Source organism: Tamandua tetradactyla, chromosome 14 (assembly GCF_023851605.1).
Source record: "Tamandua tetradactyla isolate mTamTet1 chromosome 14, mTamTet1.pri, whole genome shotgun sequence".
NCBI classification, from domain to species: domain Eukaryota; kingdom Metazoa; phylum Chordata; class Mammalia; order Pilosa; family Myrmecophagidae; genus Tamandua; species Tamandua tetradactyla.
The window spans coordinates 82360733-82377804 of record NC_135340.1 but is presented as its reverse complement, the minus strand read 5'-3'; the positions used below and the strand labels follow the sequence as shown (position 1 = coordinate 82377804).

General features: G+C 34.2%; 1 protein-coding gene across 9 annotated transcripts in view; it reads left to right on the top strand.

Annotated features, from left to right (window-relative positions):
* Positions 1–17072, top strand: part of DPP8 (dipeptidyl peptidase 8) — an 80915-nt gene that overhangs the window by 17465 nt on the left and 46378 nt on the right. For all 9 annotated transcript variants that reach the window (XM_077128245.1, XM_077128244.1, XM_077128239.1 and 6 more), the window contains 2 exons: positions 14144–14317; positions 15111–15279. In XM_077128245.1, coding sequence (XP_076984360.1) covers positions 14144–14317; positions 15111–15279 — 343 coding nt within the window. The remainder of the gene's footprint in view (positions 1–14143; positions 14318–15110; positions 15280–17072) is intronic.

Here is a 17072-nt window from a genome sequence, read left to right as displayed (position 1 = left end):
TGTTTAGATCTCCTTTAGCATCTTAGATATGTATATTCATCTTTTGTTAAATTTCAGATGTTTTCAGCCATTATTTCTTTAAATATTCTCTCTGTTCCTTTCTCTTTCTTCTCCTTCTCATATTCCCACGATGTGTATATTTATACTTTTGATGGTATCACATAGGTTCTTCAAACTCTATTTACTTTTCTTCATTCTTCTCACACTGGATGATTTCAGTTTTCTTTTTTAGTTTTTTTTTATTTGTGTTTTTTTTAACATTTTTTATTGTGAAATATAACCCATATACAATAAAGTAATAAATTTTGAAGTACATTGTAACAAGTAGTTATAGAAAAGATTTCAGAGTTTGGTATGGGTTACAGTTTCATAATTTCAGGTTTTTCTTTCTAGGTGCTCCAAGACTCTGGAGATTAAAAGAAATATCAGTGTAATGATTCAGCAGTCATACTCATTTGTTAAATCCTTTCTTCTCTGTTTTAACTCCTCCTTCTCCTTTGATTCTTCTCCCAATCATTAGAGATGTTTGGGCTGTGGGTTTCAGGACTTATCTGGCCTAGGAACATTCTGGAGGTTGTTGGTTTCTGGAAAGTAAGCTTACTGCCTGAAACTTTTGTAGACTCTCAGATAGTGCCTTAGGTATTGTTTAGGGTTAGCAGGAATGGTGTTGCTTGGAGTTTGGCAAACTGTGGTTATTAGCAATAGCCAGTTGAAGCTTGCTTAAGAGTAGCCTCCAGAATAGCCTCTCGACTCTATTTGAACTCTCTTAGACATGGATATCTTATTTTGTCACATTTCTTTTCCCCCTTTTGGTCAGGAAGGTGTTGTTGATACCATGGTGCCAGGGCCAGGCTCATCCCTGGGAATCATTGCCCACGTTGCCAGGGAGATTTTCACTCCCATGTAGTTGGGGGGAATAGTGATTTTCCTTGCAGAGAGAAAGGGGCCTCATCTGAGCAACAAAGGGGGTTTCTAGAAGTAAATTTTAGGCATAACTATAGGTAGGCTTAGCTTCTTCATTACGGAAATAAGTTTCTTAAGAGCAAGCCTCAAGATCAAGGGCTTAGCCTATTGACTTGTGAGTACCTAATGTTTGAGATAGTATCAGGTTTCTTCCCCAGTGGGAAAGTTTAGTAGTTCCATATTTTCTCTCCAGTCCCTCAAGGGTCTTTACCAGTGTTTTTTAATTATCTGCCCAGCATACTCTGGGATGTATCCAGGTATTACATTAAGCTATGTATAATTACAAGCCCTCTTTCCCATTATGGGCATCAAGTGTTTGGGTTGTTTAAATGAGCTATCCAGACAGGTTAAGTTATATTATGTGCTACAGAAAATTGAGGTTTTGGACAAAATAAACGTCTCAGTAGGTGAAGTTCTAAAATACAGACAATATCATCCTTTACCCTGCATTCTGATTTACCTTAGTCCCAACCAGATCAACTTCATTCTTATCTGTGACTGAAGCCTGATCTCTTTTTCGCTTTCATTAACAGTTGTTGTATGTGGCAATGCCAACTTTCACAGCTGCATAATTCCAACTCTGAGTCTTGGATGTCACACAGGTAGCCAGAGTTCCCAGGAAGTACCAGGTTCTACATATATAGCACAGCTCAAAATCTAGAAAAACATTTACAGCTCCAGACTAAATGTGACTGCTATGAGAGCTTAGAATCTAGGCCCCAATTTTCTTATAGGTATCTTCTGTGAGACATCATACAATATTTATTCTTTTGTTTCTGGCTTATTTGGCACCACCCAAGGATCATTCACCTGGTTGCATGCCTCACGACTTCTTTCCTTTCTGTGGCCACACAATATTCCATCATATATATACATCACAGTTTACCACTCTACTTCTAGTCAATGTATACTTCAGCTACCTCCATCCTTTGAGCTTCATGGATTATGGCCAAAGTAAACAATCCATGTCTCAATTAGTTGTACGATCATCAGCACTTTTAATTTTAGACAATTTTCATTGCTCCAAAAAGAAAAATAACAGATAAACACACCCTCATCATATAGAAAATCCAAACCTCTCCTTAACTCTTGTCCTGCCCCCCTCCCCCAATTATTTTCCCTTGGTATTGCTATGCTATTGTTGATGTCTTCCTGCTAAATATAGGTCATAGTATGCAATAGTAGTTTTTCCCTATACCTTTCTATTATTGACTCTTTGTACAAGATCTATTTTGTTTTATAAAATAGTTACATGGTTCCAAAGTCACATCTACAAAATAAGGTATACTCAGAGAAGACTAGCTTCTCTCCCTGTCTCCTCCTCCCTCTACTTCTAGATAACCTTTAAAAAGAAGAAAAAAGGCTTATCTTGCCTTTTTAAAAATATAAGCAAGTACATATATAGACATATCCCCCTCTTAGATAAATAGTAATGTACAATATGTTTTTCTCCTTACAGTCAGTCTTAAGTTATGGAATTTCAGACTCCATAGGCTTCTACTGCTATTCTTCATTACTTCTTACATCTGTTGTGTTATTGAATTAAGCATTATTCAACCGGTTCCCCTATTGATAGGCATTTCAATTCTTAATCCTACTGTTACAGTTAGTACTGCAATGAAATGACTTGTACATACAACTTTTTTATCACAATTTTTTTTTGAGTTAGGTTCCTAGAAATGAGATTGCTAGATCAAAAGATGTGTTTTTGTAATTTTGCTAGATACTACCAAATTTCTTGCCATAGGAATTGTGCCATTTTGAATTCCCACCAGCAAAATATAAGCATGCCTGTTCCCTATAGACTCTCCAACACAATATATGATCACCCATTGAATTTTTGCCGATCCAGTAGTGGAAAATGATATCCCAGTATAGGTTGGTTTGTTTGCTTGTTTGCTTGTGGGGAGCATTTCTGTGATGAACATGATTACTCATCATTTGATATAGTTAAAAGCTATTTGCTTTTTGTTTTTATAAATTGCCCATTTCTCTAGTCCATTTTTCTAGGGGTGATTGGTCTTTTTCTTCATTCTTAGGATCCTTTTATATACTAGGGATATTACCCTTTGCCTGTAATGTGTATTTTACAAATATTTTTCCCATGTGGTCATGTGTATTTTGTTGTTGTTGTTATGGTGTATGGGGGGTTGTTTTGGCCATGGATAAGGTTTTTATGTAGTAACATTTATCAGTCTTTTGCTTTATTGCTTCTGGATTTTAAGTCATATTTAAGACAGTTTTCCCTACTCCTCCCATGTTTTCATCTAGTACTTACATGGTTTTCCTTTCCTTTATTTTCTTCTTTTTTTTTTTTTTTGAGCTTTATTGAAGTATAATTAACATGAAATAAACTGCAGGTGTTTAAAGTGTATAATTTGGTAGATTTGAACGTATGTGTGCACCTGTGAAATTATTAGCTCATCCATTAGTATCAAAAGTTTCCTTGTACCCCTTTGTAACCCTCTCCTCTTCCCCATCCCCAGACAGTGATGACCTCAATCTTGCACATCTTTTGTGAAGTCTGTCTCTAAGTAATTCATATTATTTTATGCTATTGTAAATATTATATTTTCTAATTGTGATTTCTGGCTGTTCATTATGAGATAATAGAAATACAGTGACTATTTTATATTGATCTTGTATCCTACAGCCTTGCTTAAACTGAAAATTTCCATTAGCTTTTTTATAGATTAACATTGAGTTTTCAGCATAGACCGTCATGTCTGAACACAATGATGGTTTTACTTCTTCCTTCCAATCTGGTTGCCTTTTATTTCTTTTTCTTGCCTTATTGAGCAAGAAACCAGCTTATTCCTGTAGTTTTTTTTCAGAAATTCCCCTTATTAGGCTGAGGAAATTCTCTTCAGTTTCTAGTTTGCAGAGTTTTTATCAGGAACAGAGAGTGAATTCTTACCAAGTTCATTTTTTGTGTCTGTTGAGATAATATGGTTTTCCTTTTTTAGTTTGTTAATATGATAAAATACATCAGTTAGACTTCCGGAGAAGATGGCGGCTTAGTAAGATGCGCGGGTCTTAGTTCCTCCTCCAGAAAAGCAACTAAAGAAACAGAAACAATACAAAACAGCTCCCGGAGCCACGACAGAGAACAAAAAGACAGCGTACCCCATTCTGGAACGGCTGAACGGGCAGGGAGAATCCACTGCGGTGAGATACCCTAGGGGCGCGCGTTTTCCCGGCCAGGGCGGCTGGCGACTGGGGTCCCCTCCACGCACGTGGCTCCCCGGTCTGACTGGGAACGTTGGATAGCGGGGCCCTCCCGCCACGCTTGGCGTCTCGGGCCAGCTGGGCAATTTGGACCAGCACTCCCCCAAGCCACGGCGGCCGGCGACCCCCCCCTCCATGCGATTCGGATTGTCAAGTTAAAGGAGCCACAGCATCTTTTACTGGTGGGCCCCGCAGACAGACGAGCACCACCTACTGGGCAGGAAAAGAAAAACAGAGCCCAGAGATTTCACAGAAAAACCTTTCAACCAGCCGGGTCCCACACCCAGGGAAATCTGATCAAATGCCCAGACACCAGCAGAAAATAATGGATGACGCTCGGAAAATTGAAGATATGGCCCAGTCAAAGGAACAAACCAATAGTTCAAATGAGATACAGGAGCTGAGACAACTAATGCTGAATATACGAACAGAAATGGAAAAACTCTTTAAAAACCAAATCAATAAATTGAGGGAGGACATGAAGAAGACATGGGCTGAACAAAAAGAAGAAATAGAAAATCTGAAAAAACAAATCACAGAACTTATGGGAGTGAAGGACAAAGAAGAAAAAATGGAAAAAACAATGGATACCTACAATGGTAGATCTAAAGAGACAGAAGCTACAATTAGTGAACTGGAGGATGGAATATCTGAATTCCAAAAAGAAACAAACTATAGGGAAAAGAATGGAAAAACTTGAGCAGGGGATCAGGGAACCGAATGACAATATGAAGCGCACAAATATACGTGTTGTGGGTGTCCCAGAAGGAGAAGAGAAGGGAAAAGGAGGAGAAAAACTAATGGAAGAAATTATCACTGAAAATTTCCCAACTCTTATGAAAGACCTAAATTTGCAGATCCAAGAAGTGCAGCGCACCCCAAAGAGATTAGACCCAAATAGGCGTTCTCCAAGACATTTACTAGTTAGAATGTCAGAGGTCAAAGAGAAAGAGAGGATCTTGAAAGCAGCAAGAGAAAAACAATCTGTCACATACAAGGGAAACCCAGTAAGACTATGTGTAGATTTCTCAGCAGAAACCATGGAGGCTAGAAGACAGTGGGATGATATATTTAAATTACTAAAAGAGAAAAATTGCCAACCAAGACTTCTATATCCAGCAAAATTGTCCTTCAAAAATGAAGGAGAAATTAAAACATTTATAGACAAAAAGTCACTGAGAGAATTTGTGACCAAGAGACCAGCTCTGCAAGAAATACTAAAGGGAGCACTAGAGTCAGATACGAAAAGACAGAAGAGAGAGGTATGGAGTAAAGTGTAGAAAGAAGGAAAATCAGATATGATATATATAATACAAAAGCCAAAATGGTAGAGGAAAATATTATCCAAACAGTAATAACACTAAAAGTTAATGGACTGAATTTCCCAATCAAAAGACATAGAATGGCAGAATGGATTACGACCCAGCAATACCACTGCTAGGTATCTACTCAAAGGACTTAAGGGCAAAGACACAGACGGACATTTGCACACCAGTGTTTATAGCAGCATTATCTACAATTGCAAAGAGATGAAAACAGCCAAAATGTCCATCAACAGACGAGTGGCTAAACAAACTGTGGCGTATACCTACGATGGAATATTATGCAGCTTTAAGACAGACTAAACTTATGAAGCATGTAATAACATGGATGGACCTAGAGAACATTATGCTAAGTGAGTCTAGCCAAAAACTAAAGGACAAATACTGTATGGTCCCACTGATGTGAACCGACATTCGAGAATCAGCTTGGAATATATCATTGGTAACAGAGACCAGCAGGAGTTAGAAACAGGGTAAGATAATGGGTAATTGGAGCTGAAGGGATACAGACTGTGCAACAGGACTAGATACAAAAACTCAAAAATGGACAGCACAATAATACCTAAGTGTAATGTAAGTATGTTGGAACACTGAATGAAGCTGCACCTGAAATATAGTTTTTTGTTTGTTTGTTTGTATCTTTTGTTTTTGTTTTTTTTCTTTTTCCTTTTTTATATATATATATATATTTTAGTATTATTATTTTAATTCTCTTCTCTATATTAACATTCTATATCTTTTTCTGCTGTTTTGCTAGTTCTTTTCCTAAATCGATGCAAATGTACTAAGAAATGATGATCATACATCTATGTGATGATACTAAGAATTACTGAGTGCATGTGTAGAATGGAATGATTTCTAAATGTTGTGTTAATTTCTTTTCTTTTTTTTGATTAATAAAAAAAAAATTTTTTTTAAAAATTATAATTACAGCTAAAGCCCAAGTAAGTCCATATATTTCTCTTTGTGTATTTATATATACAAAAAGATGGGGAAGAAAACACCCCAATCCCATACTCAGTGCCCTTGGCAGTGAAGCTTGCCAGCAGTTTGTCAAGAGAGACCAGGCCTTCCTTTACTGTACCATTTTTCTCCCACAATTAAAAGGCATTCTTATATTATTTGCATAATTAAAAATAAACTTCTGAAAAGAGAAAAAAAAATACATCAGTTAATTTTTTAATATTTAACCAACCTTGCATTCCTGGGATAAGGGCCTCTTGTTTTTTTGTTTGTTTGTTTTGTTACTATTTTTTTCTTTTTCTGGTCCTACCATATACTTGTGTGTGTTCCAATAAAACTTTATTTATGGACACTGCCTTTTTTTAAACATTTTTTTATTGTGAAGTATAACATATATGCACAAAATAAAGTAATACTTTTTAGAGTACGTTTTAACAAGTAATTACAGAACAGATTTCAAAGTTTGTTATGGTTCCCATTCTACTTCTTCAGATTTTTCCTTCTAACTACTCCACAACACTGGGGGCTAAAAGAAATAGCAATATAGTGATTCAGCAGTCATATTCATTTGTTAATTCCTATTTTTTTTTGTTACAACTCCTCCCTCTCCCTTGATCCTTCTCTCAGCGTATAGCAATCTTTGAGCAATCCCCATTCTAACATTTTCATGTTGAGAAAGGGTGTCAACAATGATAGGGGGATGTAATTAGTTGATAATCTTAGAGAAGTTGGTCCTTCTGGATATCAGGATCTATCTGGCCTAGAAACGCTTTGGAAATTATAGGTTTCAGGAAAGCAAACTTAGCACATGAATCTTTTGTAGAGTCTCTATTCAAGCCCTAGGTGTTCTTAAGTGTTAGGGTAATGATGTTGGTTAGGGTTTGGCAAACCAACCCATGGCAATTAGCAATATCTAGCTGAAGCTTGCATTGGAGTAGCCTCCAAAACAACCTCTCAAATCCATTTGAACTCTTTTAGTCCCTGGTGCCTTACTTTGTTACACCACTCCCTTTTCCCATTTTAGTCAGAAAGGAAAGCCCACTTGTTTTGTTTTTTTGACATGGGCAGGGTCCGGGAATTGAACCCAGGTCTCTGGCCTGGCAGGCAGGAATGCTGCCACTGAGCCACTGTTGCCCACCCTATTGTTGAGGTATTATTTAAATATTGTTGGATCAGTTTAATAAACTTTTGTTTCTTTTCTTTTTTTTTTTCTGTTTAGGCTCAGGCAGAATATTGGTCTTGAGTTTTCTTCCCTTATAACTTCTTTGTCTGATTTTGGTAATTAGAGTTGTGCTGGAATCACAGAATGAATTGAGAGTATTTCTTTGGTTTTAATTTTCTAGAATAATTTGCTTGGAATTGGTATTTTTTTCCTTAAATGATTGGTAGATTTGCTAGTCAAACCATCTGGCCCTGTAGTTTTCTTGTAGGAAAGTTTTTAAAAGCAAATTCATTTTCTACAGTAGATATAGGGCTGTTCTTTGAGTAAGTTTTGATAGTTTGTGTCTTTTGGAATGTATCCATTTCATCTAAGTTATTGAATTTATTGGCAAAAGTTCATAATAATCTTTTTAATGTTTGTAGAATGCATAGTGATAGCCCGCTCTCATGCCTAGTATTGATAATTTGTGACTTCTCTTTCCTTTTTATACCCCCTGATCATTCTGGCTAAGGTTTATCATTTTATTTTCACTGATGTTCTCTGTCATTTTTCTGTTTTTACTTCATTGTTTTATGCTCTGTTCTTTATTATTTCCTTTTTTCCACTACTTTGGATTTCATTTGTTTTTCTTTCCCTAGCTTCATAAGGTAAAAGCTGAGATCACTGTTAGCACTATTTCAAGAATGTCCTTCTCTTGTTATATAGGCATTTAGTCCTCTAAATTACCTTTTAAGTACTGCTTTAATAACAGCCTATAAATTTTTGTTGTATTTTCATTTCCTCTTATTTCAAAATACTTTCCAATTTCCTTTTAACTCACAGATTATTTTGAAGTTTACTATTTAGCTTTTAAATGGAATTTTCCAGATATCTTTCTGTTATTGATTTCTAATTTAGTTTCATGTGATTAAAGAGAACAGACTTTGATTGATTTGAGTCCTTTTCACTTTCCTATGTACTTACCGATTTTCTATTCTAGCAGCTATTGAGAGAGGATGTTGAAATCTCCAACAATAATTGAATATTTAACTTTCTCCTACCACTTTAATTGTTCGTTTCTTTATATATTTTGAAGCTATGTCACCTAATGAATAGGATTGTTATGCCCTCCTGATGAATTGACTCTTTTACACTTATGAAGTGACCTTTTTGTCGCTGGTAATATTCTTTGCTATAGAGATTACTTTGGTAATATAGCCACTTCAGCTTTCTTGTCAATTGCAGGTAGTGTGGAGTATATTTTTCCATCCTTTTGCTTTTTTCTAAACAAATTTATTAAAAACACATCATTATATATTTCAGTGGCTTTTAATTCACTCACACAGTTTTATATTCATCATCACAGCCAACTTTAGAACATTTTCATTACCCCAAAAGAAATTCCATAACTATTAGCCAGCCCTCTTAATCCCCCCATCTCCTCCAACTTTAGGCAACTACTAGTTATCTTTCTGTCTTTATATATATATATTTGCCCATTCTGGACATTTCATATAGATGGAATCATATAATATGTGGTCCTTTGTGACTTACTTCTTTGACTTAGCATAATGTTTTCAAGGTTCATCCATATTGTAGCATATTTCAGTACTTCATTTCTTTGTTATCTTTTTGTTTGTTTGTTTTTTACTTTTTTTGAGACTTAATTCACATAACATAAAATTCACCATTTTAAAGTATACAGTTTAGTGGTTATTGGTATGTTTACTGTGTTGTGCCGCCATTACCACTATCTAATTCTCAAACATTTCCATCACTCCAAAAAGAAACCCATACCTATTAGCAGTTAGATTCAGTTCCCCTCTCCCACCATACCCTGGCTACCACAAATCTCCTTTTTGTCTCTGTGGATTTACCTATTCTAGATATGTCGTATAAATTGAATCGTAGATGTGCTTTTTGTGTCTGTCTTCTTTTACTCAGCATAATATTTTCTGGGTTAATCCATGTTGTAATAGGTAAAAGAGTACTTAATTCATTTTTATGGCTGAATAACATGCATTTTATGCATATGTCACAGTTTGTTTATTCATTCATCAGTTGATGGATCTATGAGTTATTTCTACTTTTTAGCTATTATGAGTAATTCTTCTTTGAACATTTGTGTACATATTTTATGTGTACTTATTTTTCATTTCTCTTTGGTATATAATTAAGAGTAGAATTGCTAGGTCATGTGGTGATTCTGTTTAAATTTTTTTAAGAACTGCCAAGCTTTTTCCACAGCAGCTACACAATTTTACATTCCCAGCAATGTATGAGAATTCTAGTTTCTCCAGATCCTCACCAACACTTGTTAGTATCTGTCTTTTTTATTACAGCCATCTTAGTGGGTGTGAAGTAGTATTTCATTGTTATTTTGATTTACATTTCCTGATGACCACTATTGTTGAGCATTTTTTCATTTGCTTATCGGCCATTTGTGCATCTGGCAAAATACCTGTTCCCAACCTTTGCTCATTTTTTAATTGGCTCTTAAACTATTTGTGTCTTTATATGTAAAGTGATTTTCTTTTAGGCAGTATATAGCTGAGTTTTGCTTTTTTATCCAATTTGAAAATTTCTGCCTTTAATTGAAGTGTTTAGAACATTCATATTTTATGTGATTATTGATATGGTTAGGTTTAAATATGCTGTGTTGCTATTTGTTTCCTCTTTATTTCATCTGTCCTTTATTTTTCCCTTTTTTCCTGCTGGTTTTGGATTTTAGTGTTTTTGTAATTCAGTATTATCTTCTTTGGCTTATTAGCTGTAATTCTGTTTTCTTTGCATTGGTGGTAGCTTGAAGATTTACAGTATACGCAGTCTATCTCCAAATGCCACTTCATGTATAATATAAATAACTTACAGTATAGTATACTTCCATTACTTCCCTCCCAGCATTTAAGGAACTGCTGTCATAGGCTTTATTTTGCATGTTATTTTACATTATTATAATTTTTAAGTAATCATTATTTTTTAAAATATTTAAATAATAAGAAAATCTCATATATTTACTTATGTAATTACTATTCTTGGTGTTCATTCTTTGTGTAGATCCATGTTTCCTTCTTTTTTCTTTGCCTGAAAGACTTCCTTTTTTTTAATTTTTTTATTAATTTTAAATATGACAACAATGAAACACAAACATTCTTAGCATATGATCATTCCATTCTACATATATAATCAGTAATTCACAATATCATCACATAGTTGCATATTCATCATCATGATCATTTCTTAGAACATTTGCATCAATTCAGAAAAAAATAAAAAGACAACAGAAAAAAATTCATACATACCATACCCCTTACCCCTCCCTGAAAGATTTCTTTTAACATTTTTTGTAATGTGGGTCTATTTGTGATGATTCTCTCAGTTTTTGTATATCAAAAAAGTCTTTATTTTCCTTTTATTTTTGAGAGTTATTTTTGTTGCATATAGATGTCTTGCTAGACAGTTTTTATCTCTTAGTACTTTAGAGATTTTGCTCCAGTAATTTCACACTTGCATTGTTTCTTTTTTATTTACAAACAATATTCAATTTAATATTTAAAAACCTTAGTGAATAGAATAGAATAGAATCAAAGCATTTAAAATAAGTACAATAAGTACATTCACTACCCACTCCAGAAATTCCTTTAAATCATATCAACTATGGAATATGAAAGATAAATTCAGAAGTGTAATTACTTTAAAATATGCCACTTCTACTTTCTTGCATTGTTTCTTAAATCTGCTATCTTCCTTATCTTTGTTCCTCTGTATGTAACATATCTTTTTTCCTCTAGTTGCTCCTGAGATTCTTTTTTGCTAGTTTTGAGTTTTTATGATATGCCTTACTGTGGTTTTCTTCTCATTTATTGTGTATGGGCTTATTATTCAGATATTTTTGCTGTCTTCTCTCTATCCTTCTCTTTCAGGGTTTCTAATTACCTGCATATTAATCCTTTTGAAGTTGTCCCATGATTACTCACACTCTGTTCAGTTAATTTTTTTCTCTGTGTTTCATTTTAGACAATTTCTATTGCCATGTCTTCAAGTTCATTGTTCTTTTCTTCTGTATGGTCTAATCTGCCATTAACCTCCTCCAGTGTATTTTTCTCTCAGACATTGTAGTTGTTATCTAGGTTTTTGACTTGGATCTTTTTTTATGTGTTCCAGGTCCCAACTTTTGAACTTATGAAAATGTTTTAGTGTCCTTATCTACTAATTTTACCATCTGTGCTAGTTGTGGGTTGATTTTGACTCTTTTTTTCCCCCTCCTCATTAGGGGTTATATTTTCCTGCTGCTTTGCCTTTATTGGATTCTAGATATTGTGGCTCTTACCTTGTTGTGTTTGTATTCCTAAAAAAATTCTTGAGCCTTATTTGGAGACATAGTTACTTGGAAGCACTTTGATCTTTTTAGGTCTTGCTTTTAAGATAAATTAGGCAGGACCAGAATCGTGTTTAATCTAGTCCTAATATTCCTCATTACTACACAGGACTTTTCTAGATACTGTGTCCAATGTTCAATGAAATTATGGTTTTCCATTCAGGCTATTGGGAACAGGCACTACTATACAGTCCTTTGTGAACACCAAGTACTTTTCCCAGTTTGTTTTGGAAGATTCTTTCCCCAATCTCTTGGTGGTTTCATCACCCCCTTGCACAGATTATGCTGAATACTTGAGAGATCTCCTGCATATCTCTCATTCTCTCATTCTTTCTGCAGCTCTTTCTTCTTCGGTACTCTGTTCTACAAACTGTAGCTTATTTCCCTGTAGTCTTAGCTACCTCTCTTCAATTCAGGAAGTCTTCCAGCCTCTACCTGGGTTCTCCCTCCTTACTTCTGCCCTGGTCTGAAAGCTCTGAAGGCAATAATTGTACAATTGTAAGGTTCATCTAATTTGGTTCCCAATTCTCTAGGATCACTGTCCTTTGTTGCCTGATGTACAGTATCTTGAAAACTGCTATTTCATATATTTTGTCCAGGTTTCTTGTTGTTTCAGGCAGGAGGGTAAATCTGTTCTCTGTAATTCTGTCTTGGCTAGAAATGGGAGTCTGTTTCATTTTTAACATTTAAATCTCTGATCCATTTTGGAATGTGTAAAGAGTAGATTCAATGTTAACTTTTTATAAATCCATTGTCATTTATTTAAGTCCCATTTTTTTCCCCACGATCTTTTCTTACCAATTTCTCTATTCACTTTTTAATTTGTATTTTCTATTCTGTGCTATTCTATTTATTTATGTATCAAAGCTACATTATTTTAGATATAGAAGGCTTTAATTTTTTAATATCTGGTAAAATTAGTCTTAGTCCCCACAGTTGGACTTTTTCAGGGTTCTTCTTACCATACTGCTTATTTATTCTTTCAAGTAAAATTATAAATCATAAAATTATAAATAATAGTGTTTTCTTTTAAAATTTTTGGCTCTTTTTTTTTTGTTCTGATTATAAAGCAGTAAAACATTAAGTATGACTCAAGCCTGGTGACCTTTATGGAGAATAAGAGAGGAGAAAATCAAACATAATCATAGGGTCAGAAATGCTTTTGACTTCAGTGGAAATGTTCTTAACCTTACCTTATGTTATTTTAGGTTTGCAAGTACTTAACTGGACTTATCACCTTTGAGCAATATTTACTTTCAGTGTACTATCTTAAGTTCAGAATGATGACGTTTCTGTCAATATGTTTATCTAGAGTCCTTTTTAAAGTGTTACTCTTTGATACCTTTTAACATTTATTTATTATAATCTGGTGAAGTGTAAGTACCTTTTAATGAGGGAAACTGTAAATGTAATTTTAAAATTGACAAGAATTGGATTTGTTTTCTTTGTTTTTCTGAAGTTGAATTCAAGCTAAGGTTTTAGGGTAAAAATAAAGCTTGGATGGATAGAAAGAATAGTTTTTCGGGGGGGGGGCGGCAATTAGCAAAGGTCAGGAGGCCATGAATCACATACTGGGTTTTAGGTCAGTGACCTAGGTTTTATTAGAGGAATATTGGTAAATGTAGTTGGAAAGGTACTAATTACAAGCATTCATTGTGCTAAACTTTACATATTTTTGTTTAAGTTAAATCTTACAAAGCTGAAGTAGACGATATTACTATTCTCAAAGCCAGTATTCAAGCCTCTTGACTTCAAAGTCTGTGCTCAGTTTAACTGTATTCAAAACTATTAAATTACAGTTAGGGGCGGGCCACGGTGGCTCAGTGGCAGAGTTCTTGCCTTCCATACCTGAGACCCGGGTTCGATTCCTGGTCCCTGTCCATGCAAAAGCAAAAATTACAGTTAGGTTGAAGGAGATTTTGGCCAAGTTAATGAAACTTTATTCTGGTCCTCTAATACATACAATTATCATCTAAAGACTCTTTACCAAGAATTCTTTCAGCAGATTTCCTAAAATTGATTTGCAAATTTTGGGGTAACTCAAAATGTAGACTCAGTGGTGTTGAAGATGCTAGAATATTAGTGCTAAAAGCAAAAAGCAAGGTTTCAAAAGCCTGAAATAAACAACTTATCTTTCTTTTCCGTTAGGCAACACTGGACTATGGAATGTATTCTCGAGAAGAAGAGCTATTAAGAGAAAGAAAACGCATTGGAACAGTTGGAATTGCTTCTTATGATTATCACCCAGGAAGTGGAACCTTTCTATTTCAAGCTGGTAGTGGAATTTATCATGTAAAAGATGGAGGGCCACAAGGATTTACTGTAAGTTTAAGTATACTACTTGTTAAATCTTTTTTATGGGTCCTAAAAGTTATTTTCACCCAAATCTGAAAGGTAATTAGCAAGCAAACCAAAAACATCTATCTACCTCCCAACTAAAAAATTGAGTAGTAATGAAAACAAGAAATATGGATATTAATTTCTTATTTTAAGAATTAATCATTTCTCTAAACTAATTTTAAATGCTAAAAATTAAAACACTTGCCATATAGTAAAGGGCATCAATTCCTAATAGAGATTTTTAGAAGATAATGTTATCACAAGGCAATTCATTTTTGGTTCCCTTGAAAGCTTAATTTATCTTAATAAGTTGAGATAGTTTAAATATTTGGTTTATTCCGGGCACATCTTTATGTACTCTTAGAACTATTTTTTTTTTTATGAAATTGTGATGATTCTGAGTTTCATTATTTTTGTAGGCAAGCTATTTTAAATTGGTAAAATTAATTTAAATGTTTAATAAATAAAACATTCAATAAATGTTTAATAAAATATTTAATAAATAACAATTACTTCATTAAACAGATTTGGGTAATAAAATTTATAAAGTACTGTTGCATTGTGTTTCTTCTCTTTCTTATCACCGTTAGCATTCTAATGCAGAGTATAAAAATGAGTCCTTATAAGTTAAGGCTTATGAAAGTCTAGTTCTCTAGGGAGCAATGATAGTGACATTTTATCTGGAAATGTTTTTCATCTTATAGAAAGGATGCTGGCAAACAAATACATATGTATTAGTCTGATACTTGCCTTAAAATGTTGTTTACTTTTCTAGCAACAACCATTACGGCCCAATTTAGTGGAGACTAGTTGTCCCAATATACGGATGGATCCAAAATTATGCCCTGCTGATCCAGACTGGATTGCTTTCATACATAGCAATGATGTTTGGATATCTAACATCGTAACCAGAGAAGAAAGGAGGCTCACCTATGTGCACAATGGTAATGGATAGTTCTTCGAAGCTACCTCCCTGAAAAATATTTTTAAAATTCATTTTGCTTTTGCTTGCATTTTTCAATTGAGGCATCCTGTGAATTTTAAATTTAAATCTTTAAAATTAAAACAATAGAGAAAAGTACAGTGAATAACTGGTGTGGAACACCTGTGTAATGCTACTTGGTATTAATGTTCATTTTCAGATAGCACAACAGCAGCACCTCTGATATGATTGTTCATTAAGCCTAATAAAAGATTTCCAGAACTTTCCCAAAACTGTTCTCATTAAAATAAAATTTTATTTTAAAAAATTAGTCTTGTTTTTTTGGGAAACAAAAATCAAATACACACTATGAGAATTAACTGAAAATTTATCTCCCCTTTTTGGAAAGCCTGCCTAAGTATTTTGTCATAATAGGAATAACAAAACTTACTTTGTAGAACTGTATATATTGTGTAAATATTTAACTCATTTCTGTTGAAGTAGCTGTAATATTGCTAAGCACTACTCAAAGTAGGAAAAGATGAGGTTGTTTCCTCTAAAGCTTTCATTAAGTGAAAGTTGAGGTATGATGAATTGCTTTTTCTTGGAATATGTGAAAAAACTTAAGAATAAGCTCTATGATGAAAGATGGTCACTCTGAAAAGTAATTTGTCCAACTTTTGCTTAATCCAGTGTTCATTATTTACCAGGTATCTTCCTTACTTAGTTATTTTAGTATACTGTTGCATATTGACAGCAAAAATTCTTTCATCATGAGGATTATTGAGAAATGTATTCCACCTATTCAGTCAATCAACAAAAACTATATTAAGTTCATATATGTGCCAGGCAATGTTGCAGGTAGTAACAGTACAGAATCATATGCGACATAGCCCTAGCCCTCAAGGAAATTAGATAAACAAGACAGAATAAGAGACAAAGGGTGTTGAGAGCACCTATCAGAGACAGTGGTCAGGGAAAGCATCCCAGAAGAGGTAACACCTAAACTGATCTTAATTAATGCTTGAATATTAGCTAGTAAAACTCCATAAGGGGAGCTGTATGTGCAGGATTGTGACTATAAAAGACACTGCTGTGTGTATGAGGAATTAGAAGCTATCTGGTATTCCTAAAAAATGGAGTGTGAATCAAGTAGCAAAAGATAAGGCTAGCAGATGAGAAGGACTAGGGCAGGGATAGGCTGTACTATACATAAATGAATAAGGACGGCATCATGATGTGGGGGTCCATTGAAAAATTTTTAGCAGTTGAGTGGTATGGTCAGAAATCACATTAGATACTTTGTGGAAGGTATATTTGAGAAGTACAAAACTGAAGTCTAGGACACCAAAGTTTATTGCAATGATCCAGGTAATATGACCTAAAACTAGAACATGAGATAGAAAAAAGGGGGTAGAGTAGGGAATTTTTAAAGGAAAAGCTACAGGTTTCTGGTATTTAATGGCTCCCCACTTCAAGTCAGGGAATCAGAAGAGCTACTACCAATGGCAGTAGAAAAGTTAGACTGATAGTTACTCAATCAGTGTTAGAAATTCTAGCCATTTTTTCATGCTTTCAAAAAGTAAAATTTCAAAAACTATTACATACTAGTTATAGTACTTGAGGCTGAGACTGCAAAGCTCTGACATAAACTGTCAGAATTAAGGCATTTTTAGTCTATTTTTCTTTGATAAAATATCAGCCTTGTTTTCCTGCACAGGATTATTATGAAGATAAGAATTTAAATAGCACTGGAACCTTAAAGAATGTTTTAATAGTGTTTTTATTCTTTATTTATTGTGAATGTAGGTATGT